This window comes from Seriola aureovittata, chromosome 4 (genome assembly GCF_021018895.1).
Source record: "Seriola aureovittata isolate HTS-2021-v1 ecotype China chromosome 4, ASM2101889v1, whole genome shotgun sequence".
NCBI lineage: Eukaryota > Metazoa > Chordata > Actinopteri > Carangiformes > Carangidae > Seriola > Seriola aureovittata.
Genome location: NC_079367.1, coordinates 6338678 through 6364802, shown reverse-complemented (window position 1 = coordinate 6364802; position 26125 = coordinate 6338678). Strand labels below are relative to the sequence as shown.

Here is a 26125-nt window from a genome sequence, read left to right as displayed (position 1 = left end):
ATATACTCTAACATATTTATACGTAAATATGTATAAATATGAAGGCAGTAATAATACACTTTCTGTAAACCTTGTACAATTTCTATTATATTTTAAATAATGCATAGAGCAATTATAAAATTCAAGGCTTCCCATGGGGCATATTTTGGATTGAAATTCTATAGGCCAAAGAAAAGAGCCACTTGTGCATCATAACAAAAAACACAGACTACACAGTCCAGGGTCTTGGAAAGCTAAGTCTTATAGCTGGTTCATAGATATTTTGAAGTATAAATAATTGATTTAAAAGCTACAGCTGTGTCCAACAGCCACAGGTATGATTGTAGTTCTGCATATTTAATAACTGGAAGTTACAAATATGGTATGTCCTATTAATTCACTTCAGTTAACAAGTTTTGTAAAGTCTCAGTCACAAAAAACCTCATAAATATTTAATTCTAATTACTGTTGCCATTACTTTCCTCAATAAATATATACATGTGTTTATACAAAATATGTGTTTAGCATCTTAGGCTTTTTCTTTCCCATAGTTCCCTGTGGAGAACCTGTAGCCTGCTTAATCTGAATAACAGCACTCGAGTTTCACCAAATTATAACCAAGTTTCTTGACATTTTTGCACCTAAATCAACACAACAATGAGCCATCACATTTCCAACATGTGGATCTGAGTTTTTATTTTTGATTCAACCTTGTACAGTACTGTAACAAACAATTCTCCCCACCCAAACCCCCACCCCCCACCAAAAGAAAACAGAAGAAAAACTTTATGAGGAATACATACTTTTAAATGCTCTAATTACAAAAAAAAGACTCAAGTTGTAAGTAGTTGGAAAAAAAACAATTCTGAAGCACTGATGTGGACTGAGCAGTTGTTCATTTACTGAAGACTGAAACACATACAGGTGAACAGTTCCCACTTTACAAGAGGCCCCCGGTCAGTCAGATAGCTGATTCAGTACATGTGGGAGAGGTGGATCAAACTCAGAGCAATGAGGAAACCATCTATGTCGAGTGGATAAGGTCCCAGTTAAACCTTCTCTGTGTCATACCAGTCCAATTAACCAGACCCCAACCATCCATTTTTAATGAGTGCTGGAGCTGGGCCACAGATGACAGTGAGAAGACAAAGCAAGGGAGAAGGATAGGCCTGCCTCGCTCTTTTCAGCCATGCAGTAAATAACTAAATATAACAACTGCCAAGAGCCATGGAGGGCTACCCTTACAAACAGAGGGAGAAACCAGTGAGAATGTTTTGTTTTGTTTTTTGTTTTTTTATTGTGGGTGCAGTCTAGGTTTCGTAGTTGGGGTTCTTGCGGAGGATGACAAAGCCCTCCAGGATGGGGGTGACAGGGAGGTACTCCTCTGTGGCCAGCTCAGCCCTCTCTCCATGAGCCAACAACACTGGCGTGGTGTGAGTCTGGAAACCTGTGATGGCCTTGGGCTTGCCTGCCTGGCCCACGACATCCACAGCCTGTACACAGAACATACAAATTAATTCATGAGATAAAAGAGCCACTTTTCTTTCAACTATTTTACCACAACTTTCCTTATTGTAAATCTGGGAAAGCTGTTTATTTTCATGATGATTTGTGCTTTGTTTGTTTGTTTTTTTAATATCAAGACAAGCAAGAAAAGCAGAATTTGTAGTCTTTACATTTCTCAGTAGTAATGATCTTTGACTTTACCTGTCCAACTCTGACAGACACAGGCAGTGGTCGGAGCTCCTCATCGAATGTGACCAGCATACGTGGCTGCATGGCCGCTACCAGGCCGTACAGAATATAGTGAGATTTCCCCAGGATTACTGTAATGCACACAGTGAACACCAGGGGGAATATTAACACAGGGGAATGACTGATAAACACAAACTTCAAATTTCATAACCATAATGGACAATGTTAAGTGTGTGGACGCAGAGAACTGAGGCAACAGCAAGAGGAGGAAAATAAACTGACTGTTCTTGACATCAAGGAAGGAAACGAGCACGGTGAGCAGTCCGGCGACGGCAACCTGGCTCATCAGCTGCCTGTCGCTATGGTAGGGACAGAGTGTCAGTGTGCCTTTGCCCAAATGAGTCAGACCCTGTGGAGGCACAAACGGCAGAGAGTCAATAGTCACTCAAACACACTGTCTGGTACAGAGTGCCTTTTGTGCTGCCACCCACCTGAGCCAGTCGGACCATGAAGAGATTGTTAGGGTCTTTGGCGTGATACTGTGCCAGCTGCCGCAGCATGGCGGCCAGACGGGCGTTATTTGTGCCTGAGGAAATGGAAAAAATGAATAGTGTGTTAAATGTGTTAAGGAAGTTGACACTAGAGGCTCTCCCGGAGGAGGCGGCACTGTGCATCACTGAAAATGGCAAATATGTAACGTGTAACCTTCAAGTATTCAATGCTATTTCTCGTGAAAAGCTTGGGTGGGGTCGGCTTTTAATGTTGGAATTCAATTTGCTGAATTTTAAAGCTTCAGCATAATAAGCCTCTATGTAAAATAATCCACAATAACAAAATGGAAACACTCACTTCTAACAACCAAACTTTAATGGCCACCATAAGCTGATAATATATCGGTGTATCATTGTAATCAAAATATTCAGCCTCATCTTTATAACCCCTTTTTGTTTTTAACAGAGTTTGAATGAATGGGTGTTAGTTTATTATTTCATGGTATAAGCTTTATTTATTATAGTTATTTTTGTTCCTTATGTTCCTTTATTGCATCACAACTTGTTTTGTCCATTTTATTTAAAACAGCAAACACTGTATCAAGGTAAAACATGCAACTCTAATACTAATACTGCTACTGTGACCTACGATCACAAAAATTAGCGATTTATTTACACAAAAAAAAACCCACTGCGCATGAAAGCCTTCAAGTTAAACATTTTGACAGAGGGATTTGGTATCTTGGCAGCCATTACTGCACAGTTAACATTATTCCATGTAAAGCCCAGAATCCTACTCACCACTGCCCACCATGCCCATGGCAAAGATGGAGTTGTGGGAAACCTCGGGGTCAGCATCGTGGGAAAACTTGCTGAGGGTGTCCAAGATGTTGAGACGAGGGTTGGACACGGAAATGAGAGCCAGGGCGAGGGGGACTGCTCGCCTCAGGGTGGGCTCGCCATACCGCAGCTGATGGAACAAGTACAGAGAAAACAAAGACAGAGTTTATTACAGTGTAAATGCATCAAAGATCGAGAAAAGAACAAAAAATGTGGCTTTAATTATTTGAACTGTCTCCTCAAACTGTCACACCCCAGTATAAATAGTTGACAAAGGACAGAAAGGAACTCTTTGTTACGTTCTTAGTCTGATTCATTAAGAACTTTAGGGCAAGTAAGAACAGAGTAATAAATGTCAGATCACAACTGAGAAAACAAAAGCAAAAACTGTAGGGAGCAGGATCAAAGGAGGGATGATGTAATGTGAATCAAAAGAAAGAAAAAAGGGAGATAAATGGTGAGGTCTGAAAAATATGAAAGCACTGTTTAATCCAGATAACCAGGCCTCTCTTCCTAGAGCAGAAATAGTGGAAGGAACAATGTCAAGTAAATGAAAAGAACAGGAAATAAGAGGTTGTGGGATAGGGGAACAATGATGTACTCAGCAGAAACAAAACAAGAAGACTGACCAGATGTCCAAATGTTCGCAGTGCCATCTCAGAGCCGATCTCCTCCCCCATGGCAATCAGGGCAATACCAAGAACAGCAACACCCTGGCAGGAAATCATCAAAATTAACATTTTCTCCTTTTTCCAAGTGGAAACCCTCATATGCATCCATAATATAGCTGATAAAGGAACTACTTATAAGAGAGAAATGTTGGTAAATAACTGATTTATGATGATAATCATGGTAGTAAATTACTCCTCACCTGGTGGGAGCCCATGTCAGCAGCTGTGTCCTTCTTGTCTTTGTCCTTCTTATCCTTCTTGTCTTTGTCCTCTTCTTTTTCCTTCTCCTTGGCTTCGTAGTGTTCACTGCAGATATGGAGAAGCTGCTGGACCTTCAGCACATTCCCAGAACCTTGAGATAGAGACAAATTATTAGTGTTTTGTGAGTTATGGCAATCCTGGAAAACGAAAGATTAAACTCAGTAGATGTGTGTAAGTATATGGTTGACCTATGGAGGATATGGAGAGGTGAATGAAGCAGGGGCCAACTGATGGATATCTGCATGTGTGCCAACTTCATCAAATTGGAATGGCTGGAAAAAATAAAAAATAAATACAGAGACTGACCTGCATATGCACAGATATCCACTAGTGTGTTGGCGAAGCTGCGGAAAGGCTCAGGTACAACCTGCAGAGCTGCCAGGGTTGTCTCTATGGCCTCTCCTTTACCTGAGGACAGTGAATGACACACACACAGTAGTTAGAGCAACAGATACAGTAGTAATGGAATTGATGTCTACAATAGATCTTGACCCACACAAACTTTCACTTTCCACTACAGCTGTTTTCACACAGTTAATGTTGAAGCCAGCGGCTCCCTTCACCTACCGAGGTGGTTGAGTCCCAGACCCAGAGGAAGCCAGCGGGCATATGTGTCCTTCAGCTCCTGTTCGTTCTTCTCCATGATGGTCTGCACGATGGTGGAGGTCACGTCGCCGTTACACGACCCTACTGCGATCATACCGCACGCCAGCGCCGTCACTCCAACCACCTGGAGATTAAAACACACACACACACACACACACTTGAATGCTGCTAAACTGAAACGTATATAGAACGTGAAGAGCCCTTGACACAAAACAAACATCAATACCTCCATGCTTGATTTGGAGTCTCCCATGACGGGGAGAAGCAGAGAAAGGACATCTTCTCTGTTGGAGCCAGCGTAGGCCAGGCCCAGGCTGAAAAACAAGACGACAATGATAAAGACACACAGACACAATGCGTCATCATAAGATAATACTTGACTGATCCCCAGAGGACTGAAGTGTGAACATCAGAACAGACTAAAGCGATAAATTTTCTCTGCTTATCTGTGCCTAAAAATAATACAGTTAAAAAGTATACACAGCAACACTGGATAAAACTGCCTTGCATAATTTTTGTTCTCCTCACCCAAAGATGGCTCCTATCCTCATGACATTGCTGTTGTGGAGGACATAGTCAGAGAGCAGGGCGAGGGCCGGATCACATTCGTTCCTCACGCCCGAGTTTACGATGCCACAGGCCAGGAGGGCACCAGACTGCACACAGAGGGAGATGACGCAGGTGTGTAAGACAAGCAAGAAAGACACCTTGAGGGCTTCATTTCCTCGCTGGTAATGAGCCTTAGAATAGCTTATGTTGTTTAGAAAGTCAAATTCACACGTAAATGAAGACACAGTTGTACTCCAGTCATTACAGTGAATTCAGTTGACTGGAAGCTAATGCAATGTAATTTAAGTACTGAATGCACATGGAGTATCTCATTAAAAAACTGCCAGGATATAAAAAGCAGTGGTGCAGAGCAGTTAACAAAGTTGAGATGGGACGTTGATACTTTTAATGGCTCACCTTAAAAAGATTGTGAGTCATATTAACTCTGTGATGGAAAAGTTTCCTGTACTTCCTAGCTTAATGTTTACCTTGATGTAGTCCTCAGAGGAGTAGAGGTATTTGTCAATCTGGGTCAGACCCCCATCCACGTCCCACAGCAGGATCATACCCAGGGAAGCTGCAGCACTCAACATGCCTGAAGACATTTATATCACTGTTAGTCACTGAACAACCACCACAAAAGAAATCCTCCTAAATATATGCATGTGGTAATACGTCTGCAAAGCCTACCGAGTACAACTACTACTGTATATGTGTGTTTTCTATTACCGTGGTCCTTGTTCTTGTACAGCCATTTGTTGCCGTCGTCTGTGAGCAGCTTGTCCTGTCCAAAAGCTGCGTTGACAAAGCCGTTCACAAAGGAGGAAGCCAAATTCATCCGAGCAGAGTCCACCTGGGAGCCACTGCCTCCAAACCCTGTCACATACAGCACGGACGTCATACAACATGGCTAAAATCATACAGTTTCACCATCAATGAACACAAATAACCTCCAGTTCACTTGCCACAGTGGCCAGTAAATCACTTTGACTCACTGTTGTTTTCCAGGTGTGTTTTGTAGATGTCATCAGGGACTTTGGGTTCCATGATGTCCAACTGGGGAGGACAGCAGGAGTGTGTTGTTAATAGGTGAAATGTGTTGAGTCATACTGAGAAACTAAAAGCCATTAGAAAGAGACGATCTGAATTTATAATCCCACACCTGCTGCTGTGAATCATCATCATTATCCTTTCAGTGCCCCCCCCCTCTAAAAAATGTCCATCCCCCAGGGGTAAAAGTGGCCATCAGCCTTTCATCCATTCTACCTCTTATCCCTCACATACTATTTATCTTAAAATATCCTCAAAACACTTTTGTTTTTCATAATTATAAGTCATCCAACACACTTTTCCACTTCATCTCAATCTAATCCAGAGCTGCAACCCCTGTTATGTTCCTGCTATTTTTTATTTTGTTTTTGAACAGGAGGCAGAAAATTCAAGGTTATGATATGGTTTTCCTTCACCATTATGGGATGCACCTCTCCGAAAAGCTGGACTGATATCAGTGCCCAAAGCTGACCTTAATAACCAAATCAGGTATCAGTCATGACATTCACTCACACAGGTGTTATTATAAAAGTCAGTGTTCCTACTATCAGTTACAGTCATTTAGTCAGAAAGGGAATGTGACTCAGCCGCAGTATCTCTGGCTTCGTGTTACTTTATACAAAAGTGATTCTGAAGAGTTCCACACAGTGAAGCACACAGATTTTACATTTGCGAAAAAGAAAGCACTGAGCAGATACCCTGAGGGAGGGTGCAGGAATCAGCATTGGGAGAGAGAAAGTTTTGTCTGTGAAACCCTATTGACCCTTTAATTACATATAGTGCTAATATAACACCCATGACTGCTTTTCTATGTAAAAATGAGGGTTTGGATTTGTAATACGTTTCGGACAGTTTAGGACTCAAACAATGCAGGGCTGTGCAATACAGAGGAAAAGATGCTATGTGATAATCTGCTGATGATGGTTTAAGCACATCGAGGTGGTGGAGAACTACAAGTTCCTGGGGGTTGACCTCAACAACAAACTGGACTGGTCCACCAACACCCACGCTCTCTACAAGAAGGGCCAGAGTCGCCTTCACCTGCTGAGGAGACTGAGGTGCTTTGGTGTGTGTGGGGCTCTCCTCAGGACCTTCTACAACTCTGTGGTGGCCTCAGCCATCTACTTCGCTGTGGTCTGCTGGAGAGGGGGCAGCACTGACAGGGATAGGCAGAGGCTCAACAAACTGATCCGGAAAGTGAGCTCTGTCCTGGGCTGCCCCCTAGACTCCATTGAGGAAGTAGGTGAGAGGAGGATGTTAGCTAAGCTGACATCCATCATGAACAACAACTCTCACCCTCTGCATGACACTGTAGGGTCTCTGAGTAGCTTCTTCAGCAGCAGACTTTTACATCCTCGCTGTAAGAAGGAGAGGTTCCGCAGGTCCTTCATTCCTTCATGCAAACTTGCACTTTCATGTACATATATATATTGTATTTATTAGTGTATATTTGGTGTATTTTTGATGTATATTTCCATAGATGTTTATTCTATAGATGTTTATTTTCTGCTGTGGTGAATGAATTTCCCAGTTGTGGGATTAATAAAGTTAATCTAATCTAATCTAATTTAACACCCAAGACTGCTTTTCTATGTATAAAATAAGGTTTTCAATTATAATGTTCGCTACTGATAATGACATTTATTTATTTTTTTTATATCTAATATGAAAGTTAACATTCAATGGCACCAAAAAGAAAAACACTCAGCAGATGCTTCACAGTACAAGCCTTCCAGCAGCATGCAGTTGGCTCATGTCATACTTGCTGTGCATATTCTCCACGTTTACCATGAAACTTAAAAATAAACACGCACACAATATTAAAAACAAACAGAGCACAGCAGAAAGCACAGGGCTAACTGTGGGTTCAGCAGCAGAGCCGTGCCCCATTGCATATTAGTCTGTGATGTCTTCTCCCCCCCCCCCCCAATCTCAATACACTCTCTTTAATCCTGCCCTCCACCTCATCTCTTACCTCTCTGGCCAGGGCCAAGAAGTTGCTGTTGAGCTGCACATTTGACATGATCTCTGTCAGGTCCTCGTAGTCCTCTACATCCTCATTAAGCTCCAGGAACATGCCGTGGCGACCAAGCATGAAGGCCATCTGCTTCTGGATGACACTGCAATAGACAAAACATACAGGAAGTTTGCCTTTCGTATAAACCAGTGGAAAAAGAACTAAACAGAAAAAAATCAAATGTGAGACAGGATCAAAACAAGCACACTGCACTGAGGTAAGCAATATCCATTTTTACTCTTAAAAGTTGCCGTGCCAATCCACCATGATGGGTTAACACCTTTTATCATTACTATAACTATCTCATGTGAATAGTGGTTTAATAGTCCTTACATGTCTTTGCAGGATGTGAAGATGTTTTCCACCAGCTCCACATCATTGAGCATCAGGGCCAGACGCAGGGCCTCTGGATAACGGTTAAATTTACGGAAGATGTTCAGGGCGCATCTTAGCAGCGCTGAGTTTTCTGGCTCAGGAACATAACTCACACAACTAGAGGAATGATGAAGGAAGTTGGTTTTAATTCAGTGACAAATTCAAGTAATTTTACTAAGATGCTTAAAAACAGGGTTTGTGTTTTTTTCTGAGCATTGTAAAACCTGAACACACCTGGTGAGGTAAAGGCAGACTTTGCCATAAGCGTTTTCATCAATGTAGTCCTCCAGCATGTCCAGCCTCTCAATCTCCATCAGCAAGTCGCACGCCTCGTGCTCAGCATTGTGGGCCATGTTGTAGGGCACAATCTCCTTCACTAGTTTCAGCAGCGTCTCCTGCTGTGTCTTGTCATTCTCCTCCACTTCCTGCCACTCCTTAGCCACCTCACCTGCCAGGTGCCTGGAAGGTGACGGACAGAAAAATTTTGTCATCATGTAATGAAGCAAACAGGTAGGTTCTTCTATTAATTTGACACAGTGAACCACGGTATATAAACAATAAAAATGCATCAAAGAGTTGTATTTCCTTTGTTTAATTTACAGCGTCACCAACAGCCACGAGACTTCTACATGTTGTTGGTAGTTAGTTGTCTTACCTTACATATTCATGTCCCCATGAGGCCAGCTCTTCCTGTGAGCCCAACAGACGGTACTTCAGACACTCCCTTTCACCGCTCATCGTCATGGCCAGCACTGACACCACATCAGCACAAAAACGCTGCAAATACAAACAACATCCACAGTTTAAACTTGATTCATCCATGTGCGGGCTGGTTTTAATGTCAGTGTTTTGAAACAGCTTAAACATTTATACTGTTAATTTTGGCAAATAATACAAGTTAATGAATTTATGACTCCATCTGTAGAACTTTACCTTATTCTCTCCGGGAGCCATGCCCTCAAAGATCTCTTTGAGTTTGCCATAGTGTGGGCGCAGGAACTTCAGGGGTTTAGGTACTGAGGTCATGGAGGTGGTTGAGGAGCGAATTAATCTGCGAAGCTCTTCCAATGCAGGACGGTACAGCGCTGTGTTCTTCTCCTGTCAATGTGTAGAAAATTATAAGATTTTTATTTGTCTTGTAAGGGATTTTACACCCAGACACAGGGAGGGAAAAAAAACATCTAAATTTAATACTTACACTCAGTCTCTCAACCATCATCTCCAGGTCCTCTTGTAACTGCTTGTCTTCCTCTGACTGAAGTTGTGAAATAAAAGATTAACATTATTACAAATCAAGAACATGAAAATGAAAGCACGGACTCAAATGTCACTCCTTCCCATTTGATATAAGCAATTAGATTCAATTGAATAATGAATATTTGAATAAAAAAATGAATGTTGCTAAACTTTGAAAGTGATGGATTTTTATAGCCCTATTACATTTATGATATAGCTGTCCAATTTAACAGTGAATACCCTACTGGTGCATTTAGAGCCACTGCAACCTCTGACTTATTAATGTTAATACTATATAGAGACAACAGTAACGCATGTCCGAGTTTGAACTAAGTTTCACATGACCGTCCACTAACTAAGTGAAAAACTATTATCTGACCATTGACACTTAGCACCGGCTAATTCATAAATACGGCTACAAGCTGACTATCAAATCAGACTGTTGTAACAGTTAACGCCAGGTTAGCGCTAGGTTAACTGTTATTGTGTTGTGTAGCAGTTTATTTTACTTCACGTTAGCTGCTGTGTCATACAATTCGTAGTCCTGTGCTAACCGTAGCTAGCTGGATACACTGGCACATCAGGGAGCAAAGCTAGCAGTGGTGACAGTATAGACAGCGGCGATAACAACTAGCAGGCTAACGTTAGCTTACCGGCTGAGTTAGGCTAGGCTAACATGAGCTAACGGGGTGAGTTTATCTGCAAGATTTAAAGGACTACAACAAATAAATAAGTCACAGTGGGGACATTTCATGTGGGAATTAATCGCAAAGTAAATTAAAGTTCATTTGTCGTCTATTATGAAATGCATTGACTTCGGCCTGCTCAACCATGTTGTCAAAGCGGCAGTGACTAAGGCAAAATAACACCTCTGGCTCCTCTGACATTACCTAGCACACATCTGAATGAGAACTCACCAGTTCTTGCTCCTCTTTCTTGTCCTTATCTTTATCCTTGGGCTGCTGGCCCTTTTCTTTGTCCTTCGCCTTCTCATCGGTCTTTTCGGGATGCTTATTCTCTTTCTGTTTTGCCTCCTCCATGGTTGAGACTCTATGAACTATCAGCTAGCAAACGGAACTGAGGAGGACTCGTCATGGGCCGCGTCTTCTTCTACGGTAGAAAGAATGTATTGTATATTTTCTTTACCGCCCCTGCTGGCGGTGAATTATAACGGTTGTTTGTGTGTAGTTCAGGTGCTGCAAAATATCGGGACATTCACAAAAATGTTTTTAAATAGATTTGTAAGCATTCTGAGTAAACACACACTTATAATAAAAAATATACACTACTTTTGCTTAATCAAAGTTATATATGATAATTTACTGAAGTTTGAAATACAACTAACGGTATTTGAAATAGGAAACTCATATTCCCCACGCTTTGCGAGCAATTAAAAGTACCATGAGAACTAGTCATATGACCAAAGGAAACTAAGTCACATGCCCTTAACAGTCTCCCTGTTGAAATCAACATGGCTTTTCAAACGTATGGGTTACCTCTGTGTAAAGTAACCTTACTTTTCCTGTTGGGTCTCTTTGCTGTTGGAGATGGACAATACAAGGGCTTCAGGAGGTTCAGTCAAGTGCAGGATACCAAGCAGAGAGATGTGTTTGAGGAGCAGTGGTTCACCCAGAAACTGGATCACTTTAATGGTGCAGACAGCAGAGAGTGGAAGCAAGTAAGTCTGTGTATGTGTTATGTGTATCCTTTAATGTGTTGAAATATATGTGGAAAAATGGGAGATCCCATCAAGGCCATTTAAGTGTCTGTGTGCACATACCTACCTGGCCATAGGTCAAGAACTGTACCTTCTTGGCTCATCATATCAAGACTACTGACATACAGATGCAAAACTGTCTCACAATAATCATAATACAGTATTTCTGAATAACTCTCTGCATTTTTTGCTCCAGAGGTACTTTGTAAACGAAGCCTTCTACAGGCCAGGTGGTCCAGTGTTTCTGATGATAGGTGGAGAGGGTCCAGCCAATCCAGCATGGATGCAGAACGGAACCTGGCTCACCTACGCTGAGAAACTGGGAGCCCTTTGCTTGATGCTGGAACATCGCTTCTATGGAAAGAGTCACCCGACAGTGTATGTTTCACCTTGCAGGTGTCCGTGATGTTGTTTAAGGGTGTTTTCCTAGCTTGTTCAATCTCTAGTGCTTTCACTCCTTCGGTAATTATGGTTTTACAGACAAATTCATCAATCTTAGTTTATCACGGTTCAAAAGTTTAAGTTGCAAGAACTACAATCAGATGTTTAATTAGATTTACCAAAATGTTTAACCTGTCGTTTTGGTGTTAAAATTTTAAATTGACACAATGATTATGAGTTTACATGATCCCTTCAATTTTGGCTCATGTGGAGTTAGTTTGAGCTAGACATAAATAAAAAGCCGAATACAGAAGTGCAACAACCACAGGAAACAAATTATATGTGAAAGCTGAATCATGCCTTTAAATATCAAGTTTCCTGTTTCGGGCCCTATCTCTAGATATGATGTATAATCCAGCAAACCTGAGTCTAAGCATTTCACAAGAAACCTTTGTTGAGTCATTACAAACAGAAAATACAGTCAATCTGTTGTAATGAAAGAAAGTGGATCTTAATGAATCTTGATTGTGAATTCTGCTCCTCCAACACTGTCAGAAAGGACGCTTTTCAGACAGAAAATTGGTGCAGGGTTCAACGTCTTGCTCATAGAATGAACAAAGAGTTTCCCAAGTATCTCTTTCCAGAATGACAAAGGGCAGCCAGCCATTACCATCAACCTCATCATGTTTTCACAAGAGTAACTCTGGCTGAGCAATGCTGAGCTGATCCTGGTGAAGCTGTTGTACCACTAGATGGCAGCCCTGCATTCAGAGACAGACAGTCCCATGTAACACTGTACAAACACTGACTGTCTCTCAGACTACTTTTTAAACTAAGCTTCCCTCTTCTCTACATCCAGTGACCTCAGCACAGACAACCTGCGTTTCCTCAGCAGCCGTCAGGCTTTAGCCGACCTCGCACACTTCCGCACCGTGATGGCCGAGGCCCGGGGGCTGACCAACAGGAAGTGGGTGGCGTTTGGTGGGTCGTACCCAGGTTCTCTCGCTGCCTGGTTCAGGCTGAAGTATCCTCACCTGGTCCATGCCTCTGTGGCCACGAGCGCACCTGTTCACGCTGCTGTCAACTTCCCAGGTATAAGGAGACATTGCAAAACATCATAGCTTTTAGATAATCAGGGTTTTATACCTTTAAACTCTTTTAAGTAAGATTTGCCATCAGGACGTAAATTAAAAACACCAAATAAAATATTGTTAAATAGTATATTTCACTATTAAATAATGCATCAAATCACACTTCCGCCCTCAGTTTGACATTGCGTGGATTCCCCACAGTGTTCCCTCTAGAATCAACATCTTTGTCGAACACATCAAGTCTTAAATTCCAGTTTTCTTCAGTGTCTTGGAAGTAAGAGTCCCAGACAGATCAAAGATGAAGACGGGTTTATTCTCTATCTGTGTCTGTGTTGTGTTTGGCCGAGCCCATTGTTTTCCTCCGGAAGGCTCCGGGCTGGAATCAAGGTCAGAGCAGCTTTGAACGCTGTGCTGTGCTGTTCCGCCCACACACTCCTGCTATCGTGAAGACACTATCGCTCACTTCCACATTCTCGCAGACTTTAGGAGAATATCCAAGACAAAACACACACACACACACACACACAGAGAGAGAGAGAGAGAATTGCGTATATGGTGGACTGACGTGGGGAATCTTTTCCTCCTTTAGTCCTAAAGTTATTATTTCCCAAAGCAGCAGTGCAGTTACTCAGCATTATTGCCAGTAAGAGACTGGCTTTCATCCCAGATAAAATATTCCACGATTTTGTAATGTGGAACCTGGAGTTTCATAAACTGTGAAATCCACTCATCATTTCACTTTTAACCTCACTTTCACCCTTTTTGAATAAACACTTTCTCAGGCTCTCGAATAGAACTTGATTCAGACGCTGTTTTGAGGATGAACCGGTGCTTTCGTAGGCGCCCCAGACTAGTCTTATATGTTTTTAACCCAGGCTTTTTTGTGTATTATTGTGGTCTTTTTATAGCAGCCCAGGTTTAAGTGTCCACCCCTCCCTCTTGTCTTGATGTTTTGCCAGAGTACTTGGAGGTTGTGTGGCGTTCGCTGGCGTCGGAGAACGCGGAGTGCCCCCTACTGGTGAAAAAGGCTTCAGATACCCTGCTGGAACGCCTGAGGGATCCCAAGACTTATGACAACATCACTAAAGACTTCAAGTACCGTACATTCACTCTCTGTAACCTGTCCTTCTCCATCCTGTTATTTACTGCAGAATCTAACCTGACTTCATTCAATAGTTGATTAAGTTGTTGTTCGAGTTTGAATTACATAAGTGCTTATATAAAGCAACCTAATACTTTTTACTAGACCCAGCAGTGCCTGGGATAATTTACCCCTAAAACTGTTACACTGCACAGGTGTTTTCACTTTGCCTGATCACACTTCCTCTCTGGACTGTGTGGACATGTATGTACGTTGCTGGTTTGGCATTTCCCTCGCTCTCCTGTTAGCGTTGTTGCTGCTCTTAGCGCACGACAAATTACACCTCGATTACTGTCATTAGCTGACGAAATTCGGTGACCTCTGCGTCAGTCCCAGCGCGGCTCCAATCAGACAGAATACTTAAAAAACACCTGGGTGGTATCTTGAGAGCACTTATGGACCTTTTTCCTCAGAAAGCCTTTTGACTTGTCAACGCAGGAGAAGCACAGATTTAGTTATTATCAGCTCTGTTCCATGAATCAGGCCTGCGTCATAATACCAGGATGAAAATGGCAGAAAATTACTATATAGGTCATGTGTCTGAGCAGCTGATAAGTTTGTTACCACAGATATGGACATAAGGAAGTGAACTGTGTTGCAGGACTGATAAAAAGTTGAGCTTTCACAGGTGTTTTGGGACAATCACAAGATTATGTGCATAAGGTGTAACCTTTATTTAAGGAGGATTAACAATAGTTTGACATTTAAGATCAATACAACTTATATGTGTAGCTTACCTTAGCAGGAAGAGTGGAAACACAGGGAAAGCCTGGCTGCTAAACCCACCTCCCAGCACCTCTACAGCTCACTGTAGCTCAGTTGTTTAAGTATTCGTATCCATACAAACGCCAGACTATTTTCTTGGCCAGCTGCAGCGGCTTCCTGGAGTCTCCGACGGTTGCCTGGTAACTGCACAGTTACAACAAGATGCAAAAACAAAAACTGAGGTTTTTACACTTTACAGTCAGGTTTTTGTACAGAGCCAGCGTTCAGACATGAGAGCGGTATTGATCTTCTCATGTAACTCTCAGCTGTTCCTTTTTTTAAATGTGCTCATTTCTAGATGGTTAGCAGTGCTGCACGGGAAACAACATGATTATATATGAGCAGATATAGTTTTAGTCTAAGAAGAGGTGGACTAATATTGATACCTGGAGCTTTGTGAGAGGTTCAGAGAGCAGCGAGGGGTTGTCTTGGAGTCAGGTCCGGTTACAGCTTCATGAGCGTCCCTCAAGCGTTCTTGGACTGAGCTCTTGGACTGGTATGTCAGACACGCTGCAGAGAGAGTCTGCTTTAGACACTATGTATGTAATACAATGGGAAAAGATCAGATTCATGAGCCAGTTAGTAACATCCACTTGTGACAGAACAGATGTGATGCAGCTGGATGACATTTGTGTATTGTAAGGATCAATATTAATGCTCATCTCAAAGGTTTTATCACGCAGTTTTAGTGTCAGGGTCTAAAGACCATTTACAAGAATATAACTACTGTTTAATACTTTTTAAAAGGTCAGTCCACACAAATAAAAACTTATTTTCTCAAATACTTTTAGCAGTGTCGCAATAGACAGATTTTAGCTTTGGGTTCACTTCCTGAGATAATGAGATCTTTCATCAACTGTCCTTTGTTTATAGAAAGGGATGTTGCTATTGCATCAGTCAGTATTTTTATATTAACAATGAATCAAATGAGAATGTGTAATATGAAGGAAATTACTCATGAGGAACCCATTAAGAAATCTAAGTGTCTCTCCACAGAGTCTTTTAGCATCTTTTAGCTCATTTAATTTTCTGCCCCGTGAATTTCGCTCCCATTTATCTTGGTTCCGGTTTCAGCTTACAACTATTTTCAGAAAAACTGATAAACCCACTGTATAAGTTGGCAATTAGCTGGTGAACACACAGTCAATGAACATTTAGCAGCTGAAGAGCCAGATGTTTCCCTCAAGACTTGGTGGAAACCAAATCTGAGCCAAAAGCAGAGCGAATCTTGGATTTACATTCTTCAAGTGACCAGAATCATGACTGTAAATAAAGCCTTATGAGAGCCGGACTGCTAACATGCTAGCTACAACAATCTTGTAATGCAGAAACATTTCAGGGCATTTGTGTTGCAGCTTGTTGAAAGGTTTTTTCCCCTACTGGCTTAAAAAAATCAATTTGTGCAGCTTTAATAGTTTTCAATAGAATTACATCCATTAATAATCAGCTGTCTTGTGTATCTGTTTTACCTCTTGTTTCTAATTTGGGTGAACTAACCCTTTAAGAAGGCGGCGAGCCTCTGCTTCAACAAAAGTGACTCCGCCTTGCATTTATTTTTGGACATTTTCTCATTCCCTTGTCACATTATTTTCTTTCTCGGTGTCTCATTGTTTGCTGTCTCCGGTGCTATTTTATATTTGTGTATTTAAGGTTGTTATAGTGACTGTAAGGTCAGTCAGCATGATGATTAAGCATGCTTAAATTGCTTTTACAATGGTGTGGTTAGACTCACACAAACTAATACTGTCGCGGAGACACACTGAAGCCTTGTCTTTGTGTCTGCACCGGCCACCGACCACACTGGACATCTTTTATTTTAGCTTTTTGCAGATGATGCCGGCAGGAGATGCAGACATGTCCTCATGCAGGCATAAACACACAAAGGTCACAAAAGGTGGTTTGGCGTCCAAACCACAAAGCCTCAGAGAATACAGCGCTTACGTCAGGATTTCATCATGAAGGAAATAATATCTGCACACACTCACACACACACAAATTACACATCATCCTCATGTTACCAAAATTTATCAGAATAAAGTTTTGACAAACAAGTAAACAATTAAAAGTAGGACCGACTCACCATCATTAGTCAACAGGGTAATGTGGCAAAATTCAAGCTAGTACTCCGACTTCACTGACCAAAGGTCAGATGCAAGTAGTTCCCTGCCTCTTACATTATGTTCTGGACATCCAGAGACTAAACCAGTTGTGAAAGTCGATTCTTAATATTCTCTCTAAAGTACTAAAAGAGCCATCAGAGCCATCTCCTCTTTTTTGCTTTATTTGCACAGAGTGTGAATCTAAACAATCAAAAGTGAGATGGAAGACCTCCTCTCCCGCCTGTGTATCTCAAACTACAGGAAGATAAGATGCTCTCTTCACGGGTCTGCTCTGAATTTCTACGTCATTTGGCAGCTATTCTTGACATTTTTAGAACAAATGGAAGCAGAGAATGTAGGTCCATAATATCTATGTTGCTGCTGTTTAGTAGTCGTTCAAAATGAATGACTTTAATTCAGTGGTGCAGGTCGGATGGCTGGGTAGATACTTGGTATTAGATTGGATATAACGCTCTGTATGTGGAAATATTCAATAAATAGACCTTGATCAACAAATGTAAATCCAAAAACTTAAAAATAGTGTGAACAGGCCTTTTTTCTGGGATTAATTTACACTTTACAACTTCTCCTGCTCTCCAGCTTGTGTTCCAAACTGCAAATCCAGACAGAGACGGACTCTGCCTACCTCCTGGAAATGCTGGCTGGCAACTTCATGGATGTTGTCCAGTACAATCAAGACAACAGGGGGTTTGAGGTGAGAGAGACGCACACAAAACATCATAAAACATGGATTATTGGAGGCAGTTAGGAATCGTTTTGGATGAAGTAGCTGAAATCTTTGCTAAAAGTCTTTTTAAATGTTGTTAATGTTCTTTTTTTTAATGGCAAAATGGCAAATCATTGTTTCCTCGGTGCATTTAGAGATTTATGAGAAGCCGAAAAAAGCTCTTAATTACAAGTCATGCAAGCGAAAATCCACTGTGTTGATTATTAGTTGCTTAAAGGACAATTTCAGAATTTTTCAGTGCATGCCACATTTTCCATTGTGCTGACTGAGCCTAAGATAATTTCATAATGAAGACATTGACTTGAGACACAATAAAGGGAGTCTGTGGAGAGGCTTTGTAGGTCGGAGGTTGACCTAGTATCCAGTCTTGGTTGAGTGGAAGGCAGCTATGAGGTGTAGGAGGGTTGTAGACGGCCCAAGCAGTATCCTGAAACATAATAAACCCTGCATTGTTCAGCAGCGAGAGGCCCACAGATGCTGTCTGTATCTCAATATGAGAAGTAGAGCCCCCATTTCTAATATACATACGTTATAGGTGGCTTGTGACTCTGCAAAGAAGGCCGAGCTGAGTGAGATAACACTGGACGAAGGGAAGTACGTTTTGACTTTGACTTAAAGAATATTTAATGTCTCAGATTCCTCTTGTATTATAATAGAACGGTCTCTGAAACACAATATGAACGAGTAAAACTTAGGCTCCTGACAAAAATATTGATTTTAATATATAATTGAGTCTGAAATGTGAAAACGTTGCATGATAATAGATTTAGCATAAAGTTTTTCCCCATAGACGCCATTCAGTCTCGACTGGCTGATACTGGTGTTAAATGAACAGTCGAGTGTATCTGTCGTTACCTCGGGAACAGGAGGAAGAAGAGATCCTGAATAAGACTGGGGAGGAAAAATTACATAACCAGATGGATTTTTCCAACTTCTCTGATCACACGTGGAAGGTGTGTGGTTGAAATATTGACAACATTGTAGGTTAAGTGTATTTTTGTGACATGTCTGTTTTCTGTGCCGCAGATTCTTTAATCTAAGACACTTTTCTCTCTCAGGAGACACAAAAAGTTCCCATCGTAAAATAAAATCCCGTAATACAATTATATAGACAATAAACTATATTGCTTTTTCAGAAGAAGTCTCCACTGTGGTGAAATGTAATACACACAATATTTCTTTTCTTATTATCTGTTACTGTACATCTGTCCACTTTCTTGCTGTCCTTTTTTTTTTTTTTTTTTTTACCAGTTACCCCTCTTTTCCCCGTCTCTTTTTTTTCCCGTCCTATCCCCTCTCTGTTCCCCTGGTGCCTTGAGGAATACGTGAGTCCGGTTACCAATAAGCTGATGTGAAAAAGTAACAAAAGACTCTTTGGTCTCTCTGGTTTCCTGTCGCCCCCGAGCAAAAGAGACGCTTATAAAAGAGCTGAGGAGAGCGGTGGGCCACAGAGTCCACAGCACGAGCGGACAAACGCAGCCAACAGCTGCCTCGCTGACAGAGCGGCCCGGGTGTAGAGCAAACCGCCAGGTTTTAGGTACCATTCAAGGAATGTGGGTGAGAACCAAGAGAGAGGTGTAACTCAATCAGAGGAGGCAGAGCAGCGGCTTCACAGTCGAGGGGTTATCAATGGGGCGCTTTATAAAATACAGCAGGACGTGATGTAGCGCTACAGCGGGAGGAACAAGCACTGACAGCTCTTTTTTTATACACAAGATGCAGATAAGATAGGAGACACACACGTGAGATCTGTAACCGCTGCCAAATGTTCACACTGAGCGCTTTATTAGGAACACCTGTCACCCGCTTATTCAAGGAGTTATCCGATCAGCCAATCATGTGGCAGCAAATGTTCACATCAAACATCTGAACTGGGAAAACGTTTGAGTGTTTCTGAAACTGCTGATCTCCTGGTCTCTAGAGTTTAGAGCCAAAACCCCTAAAAATATCCAGTGAGCAGCAGCTTTGGAGACAGACGCACTTCGCTAATGCGAGAGGTCAGTTGGTTGGTAGGGCCACGGTCACTCAGATAACCACTCTTTACAACTGTGGTGAGCGGAAAAGCAAAGCTTCCGAGTGAACAGCACGTCCAACCTGGAGGTGGATGGATGGACTACGAGAGCAGAAGACCACGTCAGGCCAAGAACAGACACCTGAAGCTGCAGTGGACACAGACTCACCAACACTGGGCAGTTGGAGATGTAGCCTGGTCTGATGGATCTGAGTTTCTGCAGAAGTAAACAGATGGTCGGGTTACAATTTGGCGTCTACAGCATGAATCCGTGGAGCCGACCTGCCTTGTGTCAGCAGTCCAGCCTGGTGTAATGATGTGGGGATGTTTTCTTGGCACACTTTGGGCCCTTAGTACCAATGAATCATCAGTCATGGTTTGAACGCCACAGCTCCATGTCACGAAGCAATAGTCGTCTCAAGCTGGTTTCATGAACTTCGACGGCCTCCCCCCGTCTCCAGATCTGAATCCAGTAGAACTTTTTTGGCATGTGGTAGAACAGGAGATTGGCAGCATGAGTCTGCGGAAATGATGCGATAAAGTGATGTCAACGTGGAGCAGAATCTCAAAGGAAAGTTTCCAACATTTTGTTGAATCCATGACATGAAGAACTGAGGCTGGTGTTCCTAATAAAGTGCTCAGCGAGTGTATTGTTTTATACCTGGAACAGTGCTGGACTGTGCTGGCATAGTTTATAACTTAAAAAGCAAAGTAAAAAAGTAAACAATTCCCTTGAGCCTTCACCTCTAACTATCAAACCTGATTTATATAGACCTCATGAACTTCACCAGTTGAACACAGAGCTTGTAATGTACTCAACCTGCGATCCATTCAAATGTCTAGTTATTGTAGTCGTACTTGAGGAAATGTTACTTTCCACCACTGCAGAGCTGCTTTCAGGGCTGTAAACTCTCCTTGTTCTTCAATAAATAAAATGAATAAATAAAGAAATCACTGTGGCCAGTTTTGATAAACCAGGCCAATGATAATTACCTTTCTCCATTTATGTGGAAGGTGCATAATGAAAATAATTTGCAAATATATTTAGCATGGGGAGAAAACCACAAAAGCATCATGAACCTAGTGTCTCATAATGACATTGAAGGTTTAGAACGTGGGAAACATTAACGACAACAAATCTCGTTAGATCCCTGGCCATTCGCACAACTGATTCAGAGGATAGATGTCTTCCCAACTTGCCTGGAATCAATTCAGCTCAGTGTCATCATTGCTCCATCTACACAATCTGGAAGCTATAACCAGTAATGGGCACAGTCATCCTCAAAGAGAACATCGTGGCCCACATGCAGAGAGACAAATGTTCATGTGACATTAATAAAGAATTACAATTAACAGTTTACATAGCGATCCCTCTACAAGGTCCCTTTGAATAACTGTTTTGGAGTTGTTGTTCATAACAAATCCTGAGAGGAGTTTGTTTCTCCAGCTGCCGAAAAACTCTTTCTCATTTATCTCCTGCGGCGTCTGTCCGTGCAGGTGTTTTGGTTTCACATTTTAACATAATGGCCTCAAACCTCCCTTGATTCAGGTGAACCAAACTTTTAACTGTTTGTCTACGACGCTGCATTGGGCGTCTTAACAACCCTGAGAAAATCTGTACTTGTGTTTGGCTGATTGACTTTTCTATTGCAAATGTAGTTTACAATCAGGTGAGAAAAACACACCTGTCCCAAAGGCTGGACATCGAGGGTGTAACATTTACATCAAACTGTAAAATGCCTCCTGTAGAGGCTCCAGTGTGTGAATAAAAACTGACGAAAATGACATCAGCTTTGGCAAAACCCGGCCAAAAAGACGTATAATTAAAGGTTTAAATTTCCAACAGCAATAGTCATACTTTCAGGAAACGTGGAGAAAATGGTGGATGATGTTATTGGGTGACTCCATTGTACATTGCGGGCATCATAATTGCTTCATGACAAGACTTCAGGCTGCATGGGTTGATCTCAGCAGTCACAAAAGAGTTTTATTTTTTATCATATTACTTGGCGGTACGTTGCTACACTTCATTCCTTATTTATAAAATATTCACACGTTACCATGTTTCATCTAACTGGGAAACAGCAATCATAGAAAAACCTTGGGACATATCTGCTTTAATCTGATATATAAAGTTAAAAGTTTTTGTCTTTTTGGTTTGGTGTTGTTCTGTCGATGCAGGGCGTGATAGGCACCAACATCACCATCAAGGTGCTGTGTGGCGTGATGGGTGACACCTCGCTGGGGGAGCCCTACGCCCGCTATGCCGCTGTGGCCCGCCTCATGATGGACACCTTCTCTGTGAAATGCCTGGATGCCAGCTACAGCACCTACCTGAGAGACATGAGTAACCCGTCCTGGGAGGGGCCGGCTGCAGGGGGAGGTGGGTCCCAGCGTGTCATTTTATTTTTGTTATGTTCAGTGATTTTATTTAATCCATTAATAACTCCACGACTGGTGGAAAACAGCTATTTTTCTGGCAGGGGTTTTTGGGGGAGGTCCGATTTGTTTTCAGGTTAGCATGTTTTTGTTCTCATGACAGAGGAGAACTGGCGCAGACAATGTGATGTCTCATGAAAACAATTTTCCACCAGTAACACAGGAGCGATCAGCTGCAGCAGAGGCCAAAACACCAGTGATAAACACCATCTGTAGCTTCAGGAGACCAGAATATAAGGCAGCTACAGGACATGCTGTGTGTTGAGTAAGGGGATGTGGTTTTTGTCATAGCGCAGCAGATCCTTTTCTGGCTGCTGCTGAAATGCTTTTCCTGGAAAAGTAGGATATTACATATTCAAATAAAAGCAGACTACACTATTTCTGGAAAACAACGTAGACCAAACATGTGATTACATCACTTTAGACCTAAACAAAACTCCTGGGATGATTTGAGCATCCTAAAATAGTGTTTTCTTCTTTCTGCGGTTAAAAAGTTAAATTAAGACCATGTTTTCTGGCAGTGTTAACAATCCAAGGTGTGTTTATTTTGAAATTGTACAGTGACTATTTTAAGACTGGGTATGCTATTTTCTTTACTGTTGTCTTATTTTGGAACTCGGTATTGAGACACATCTTTGCATGTTTAACCAGAAACAGGTTCTCTATATTCCCTGTTGTACCCTTGCCCTGGGCTGTGGTTCCTTTTCCCAGCTTTGGTCTCATGAGTGGGAGGACTGGAGTGGGATCACTGGAACAGGAAGTGGTCTTTTTCCAAAGCCATTTGGATGCGTCTACATAAACTCCCCCAGCTACGCCCCTTGTTTTGTGGGTTTCAGTGAAACTCTTTCCTCTCGTAATTGGGGCTGAAAAGTGAGAGTGAATACTGTTTTGGGAAGAAAGACATTTTAAAGTGGCGTTACCTGCCCTGTGGTGTAAGTGACGTGATTTCTATGAAGCAAATGAACATTCTGGCCATGGGTAAAGTGTGTGTGTGTGTTTGTGTGTGTGTGTGTGTGTGTTGTCAGGGAGACAGTGGGTCTACCAGACCTGCACTGAATTTGGATTCTACCAGAGCACCGATTCGCCCAATCAACCATTCATTGGCTTCCCTCTTGTGTGAGTCCACTAAACACTGCCTCTCTACCCAATAATAAACTCATAATTGTGCTTTAACCCCTGCACCTGCCTCCACCTTCTCCCACTACTGCTCATTTTTGTTTTTCTCATCCAGGTATCACGTGAAACAGTGTGCAGACTTCTACAATGTCAGCGCCGAGCAGCTGGCCGAGGCCGTGGCTCAGACCAACGAGTACTACGGCGGCTACGACATCCGCTCCAGCAGAATAGTTTTCCCCAACGGGTCCATTGACCCCTGGCACGCCCTGGGAATCACGCAGGACATCGCACCTAGCCTCCCTGCTGTTTTCATCACAGGTGAGAAAAAATATGCATGAGAGGTGATCCCACTCTGGAAAAGCTCTGTGACTATATATATATATATATATATATATATATTATGGACACAACGTTTTGCCACTGCTGCACTGGAGTAGAGAAATTTCTGATAGCATGCACAAATAAAATATAATAATAATAATAATAATACTCAGAGTTTACAAAGTGGTTTGACAAACAAATCAAAAGCAATGATAGTCAAAAGCAGGACAGAAATAAGGTGGAGTTACAGAGGGAGGACAAACGATAGGCTTCATTATAAATAAGGACAATTAGAGGGAGCAGATGCTGTATAAAAACATACGTGCACATGCATGCAAACAGTAAAAGCAATAAAAGGGCGATATGGAGACGATAAAAAGAGAAAAGAACGACATCACATAAAAGCAAGTCTATAAAAATGAGTTGAAAAATGAGTATAAATGGGGTTCAGTGAGAATAGTGCACTGTATAGTAAATGGAGATTTCAGAAACAGCCCAAGACTTTGTGATCTTCAATTGTTAAACTGTCAAAAGTAACATTTAAGATTTTAACCATTGTTTCTGTAAAATATATCATTATTATTATTAATACAGTCTGGCGGGACCTGAGTAAGTGTTGAAACATCGTAAAAACCATGTTTCACCAGCCAAGTTAAATTAATATTTTGCAGCCTCCTGTTTTATGATGCAGATGTGGTGTCTGTAAGTTATGATTTAAAACATAATAAAATACAAAGCCCAAGTAAAAAAATACATATCACCGGAGTTATATATGGCCTTCTTTTTGTGTAGCAGGTGTCTTATGATAGGTACATGTCTTCATTGATCAATTCATCATCAAGCTTTTTAACAGCTCTTTGAATTTCTGTATATCCAGGTCTAAAATCTGTTGCAGGTTAATTTTTTTTTTTTGTGGTTTCTTTACATTATGAGAACCAAGCGACTCTTTCAAAGTCAAACAATGACTCGCTTGTTCAGCTCTAATTTTATTAGGTGGATAATTGTTCTTGTAACTCTGTTTTACCACTTTTCCCTGCCACATCCTTTATACATAAATTTCTGTCCGATCCAGGAACAGCACACTGTGCCAACATGTACCCTGCCAGGAGCGAGGATCTCGCCCAGCTGGCTCTGGCCCGCGACCACATCTACTTACTCCTGCAGCAGTGGCTGAAGCAGTGACGGGCAGCTGAATCAGTGGCTTTGCAAAACAAACTAATTATTCTTTTATCCAGATCGTTGACATTGGAGTGAGACTGCTTATTATGCTGCAACATTTATGACTGATTGAGAAGGCACTTTACAAAAGCACGAGTGGGTACAAAGTTCAGGCAATTCTGAGCGAATTAATAAAGATGTTGTTTTTTTTTATAACCGTGTATTTCCGGTTTCATTCTGAGTTAACATTGTAAAGGTCGACATTATGCACTTAATTCACGGGTTTGCAGGGCACGGTATACATGAACATGAAACTAGGAAGTGGTTTTTAAACCAGATAAGCATGTTTGCTGTTTCAGGAATAGTTTAGAATAGTCTTAGCCTTAGTTAAACTTTCAGTGGATTGAATATCTCATCAAAAGACCAACAAGAACATTGTCTTGTGTCCAACCCCCCCCCCCCCCCCCCCCCCCCAAAAAAAACGAGTGCAAATATGTGAAACTGAAATTTCCCCAGCATGACATTCGCTTATGAATACAAAATGCAACGTCACTGCCTTTTGTGTCATGCTTTTGCATAGAGGGCACATTGTGCGTCCAACTCTTGACAAAACACATTTCATATTGAGAAATTGCATCTTTCACAGCACACTGAAAATCAATGAAACAAAAACTTTATAACAGAGTTTGTCCAAAACCGGTTTCAGCTCATGTGTTTTGCATGGGACATGTGGTGCACAAACATGCACTCATCTGGTTTTGTTCAGCACAAGTTACAGGTTTGGTCTTGTTTGATGATAAAACTGCAGTGTTGTTGTGGCTGCTCAGCGTGAGCATGATATCATCTCCAGCAGCACCCAGAGATGGCATCTTTGCCACACCAAGAACATCTGGCAATTGTGTAATTTGGACAACATACTGCAATGTTCTAATGTTTTCTCTTGAGATACATGTATTTAGTTTTAAAAGCAGCATCTGCAATAAGTGGCTTTGCGTGGTATGATTAGAGTACACAGCTGTGTGTTCATTAACTACCTCCTCAAAACTCAAAACACACACACAATGACCCCTCCCCACTTCTCGCTGAACAGTGTTTATTTTCACAACAGTCCCATCTCTCTGCATCCCAGCTGGACTATGCACGACCCCCACCCTGACACAAACCAGCATCCACAAAGACTGTGGACCAAAATCTGCCCTGAATCCACCAACCTATTAAAGCACAGGTTCAACCCATATAATACACATGAAAAATATATATTATTATTATTATTATGACAGCCCACAATCCAGTCTTTGTTGAGGAAAATGTTCATGATGGATTTAGTCATAATTTGCCCACATACTCTCATTTAATCCCCTGTAATTC

The 26125-nt window shown here is 41.7% G+C and overlaps 2 protein-coding genes across 2 annotated transcripts; one reads left to right on the top strand and one right to left on the bottom strand.

The window, feature by feature from the left end:
- Positions 1-858: 858 nt before the first annotated feature.
- On the bottom strand, positions 859-10863 carry psmd2 (proteasome 26S subunit ubiquitin receptor, non-ATPase 2). Its single transcript, XM_056374716.1, has 21 exons — positions 10688-10863; positions 9733-9789; positions 9468-9632; positions 9190-9311; positions 8769-8993; positions 8493-8651; positions 8118-8262; positions 6088-6148; positions 5822-5968; positions 5581-5687; positions 5072-5199; positions 4770-4857; positions 4505-4667; positions 4244-4345; positions 3877-4028; positions 3635-3718; positions 2967-3135; positions 2166-2260; positions 1957-2083; positions 1687-1805; positions 859-1472 (listed from the first exon to the last, which is right to left on the bottom strand). Exons 1-21 carry the CDS (start codon positions 10808-10810, stop codon positions 1290-1292), a joined length of 2721 nt encoding a protein of 906 aa, XP_056230691.1. The 5' UTR covers positions 10811-10863; the 3' UTR covers positions 859-1289.
- A 351-nt stretch (positions 10864-11214) lies between these two features.
- On the top strand, positions 11215-24969 carry prss16 (serine protease 16). The gene is made up of 9 exons (XM_056374110.1): positions 11215-11448; positions 11684-11865; positions 12728-12960; positions 13919-14054; positions 17565-17679; positions 21905-22106; positions 23188-23278; positions 23394-23596; positions 24672-24969. Exons 1-9 carry the CDS (start codon positions 11242-11244, stop codon positions 24779-24781), a joined length of 1479 nt encoding a protein of 492 aa, XP_056230085.1. The 5' UTR covers positions 11215-11241; the 3' UTR covers positions 24782-24969.
- The last annotated feature ends 1156 nt before the right edge of the window (positions 24970-26125 follow it).

Coding starts and splice junctions, on each gene's coding strand:
- psmd2 (XM_056374716.1), bottom strand. CDS start 10,810: ATGGAGGAGGCAAAACAGAAAGAGAATAAGCATCCCGAAAAGACCGAT. Junction 5,688..5,821: donor GTACAAGAACAAGGACCACG/GTAATAGAAAAC, acceptor AAATGTCTTCAG/GCATGTTGAGTGCTGCAGCT. Junction 2,261..2,966: donor CATGGGCATGGTGGGCAGTG/GTGAGTAGGATT, acceptor CCATTTCCTCAG/GCACAAATAACGCCCGTCTG.
- prss16 (XM_056374110.1), top strand. CDS start 11,242: ATGGCTTTTCAAACGTATGGGTTACCTCTGTGTAAAGTAACCTTACTT. Junction 12,961..13,918: donor CGCTGCTGTCAACTTCCCAG/GTATAAGGAGAC, acceptor ATGTTTTGCCAG/AGTACTTGGAGGTTGTGTGG. Junction 17,680..21,904: donor AAGACAACAGGGGGTTTGAG/GTGAGAGAGACG, acceptor CTGTCGATGCAG/GGCGTGATAGGCACCAACAT.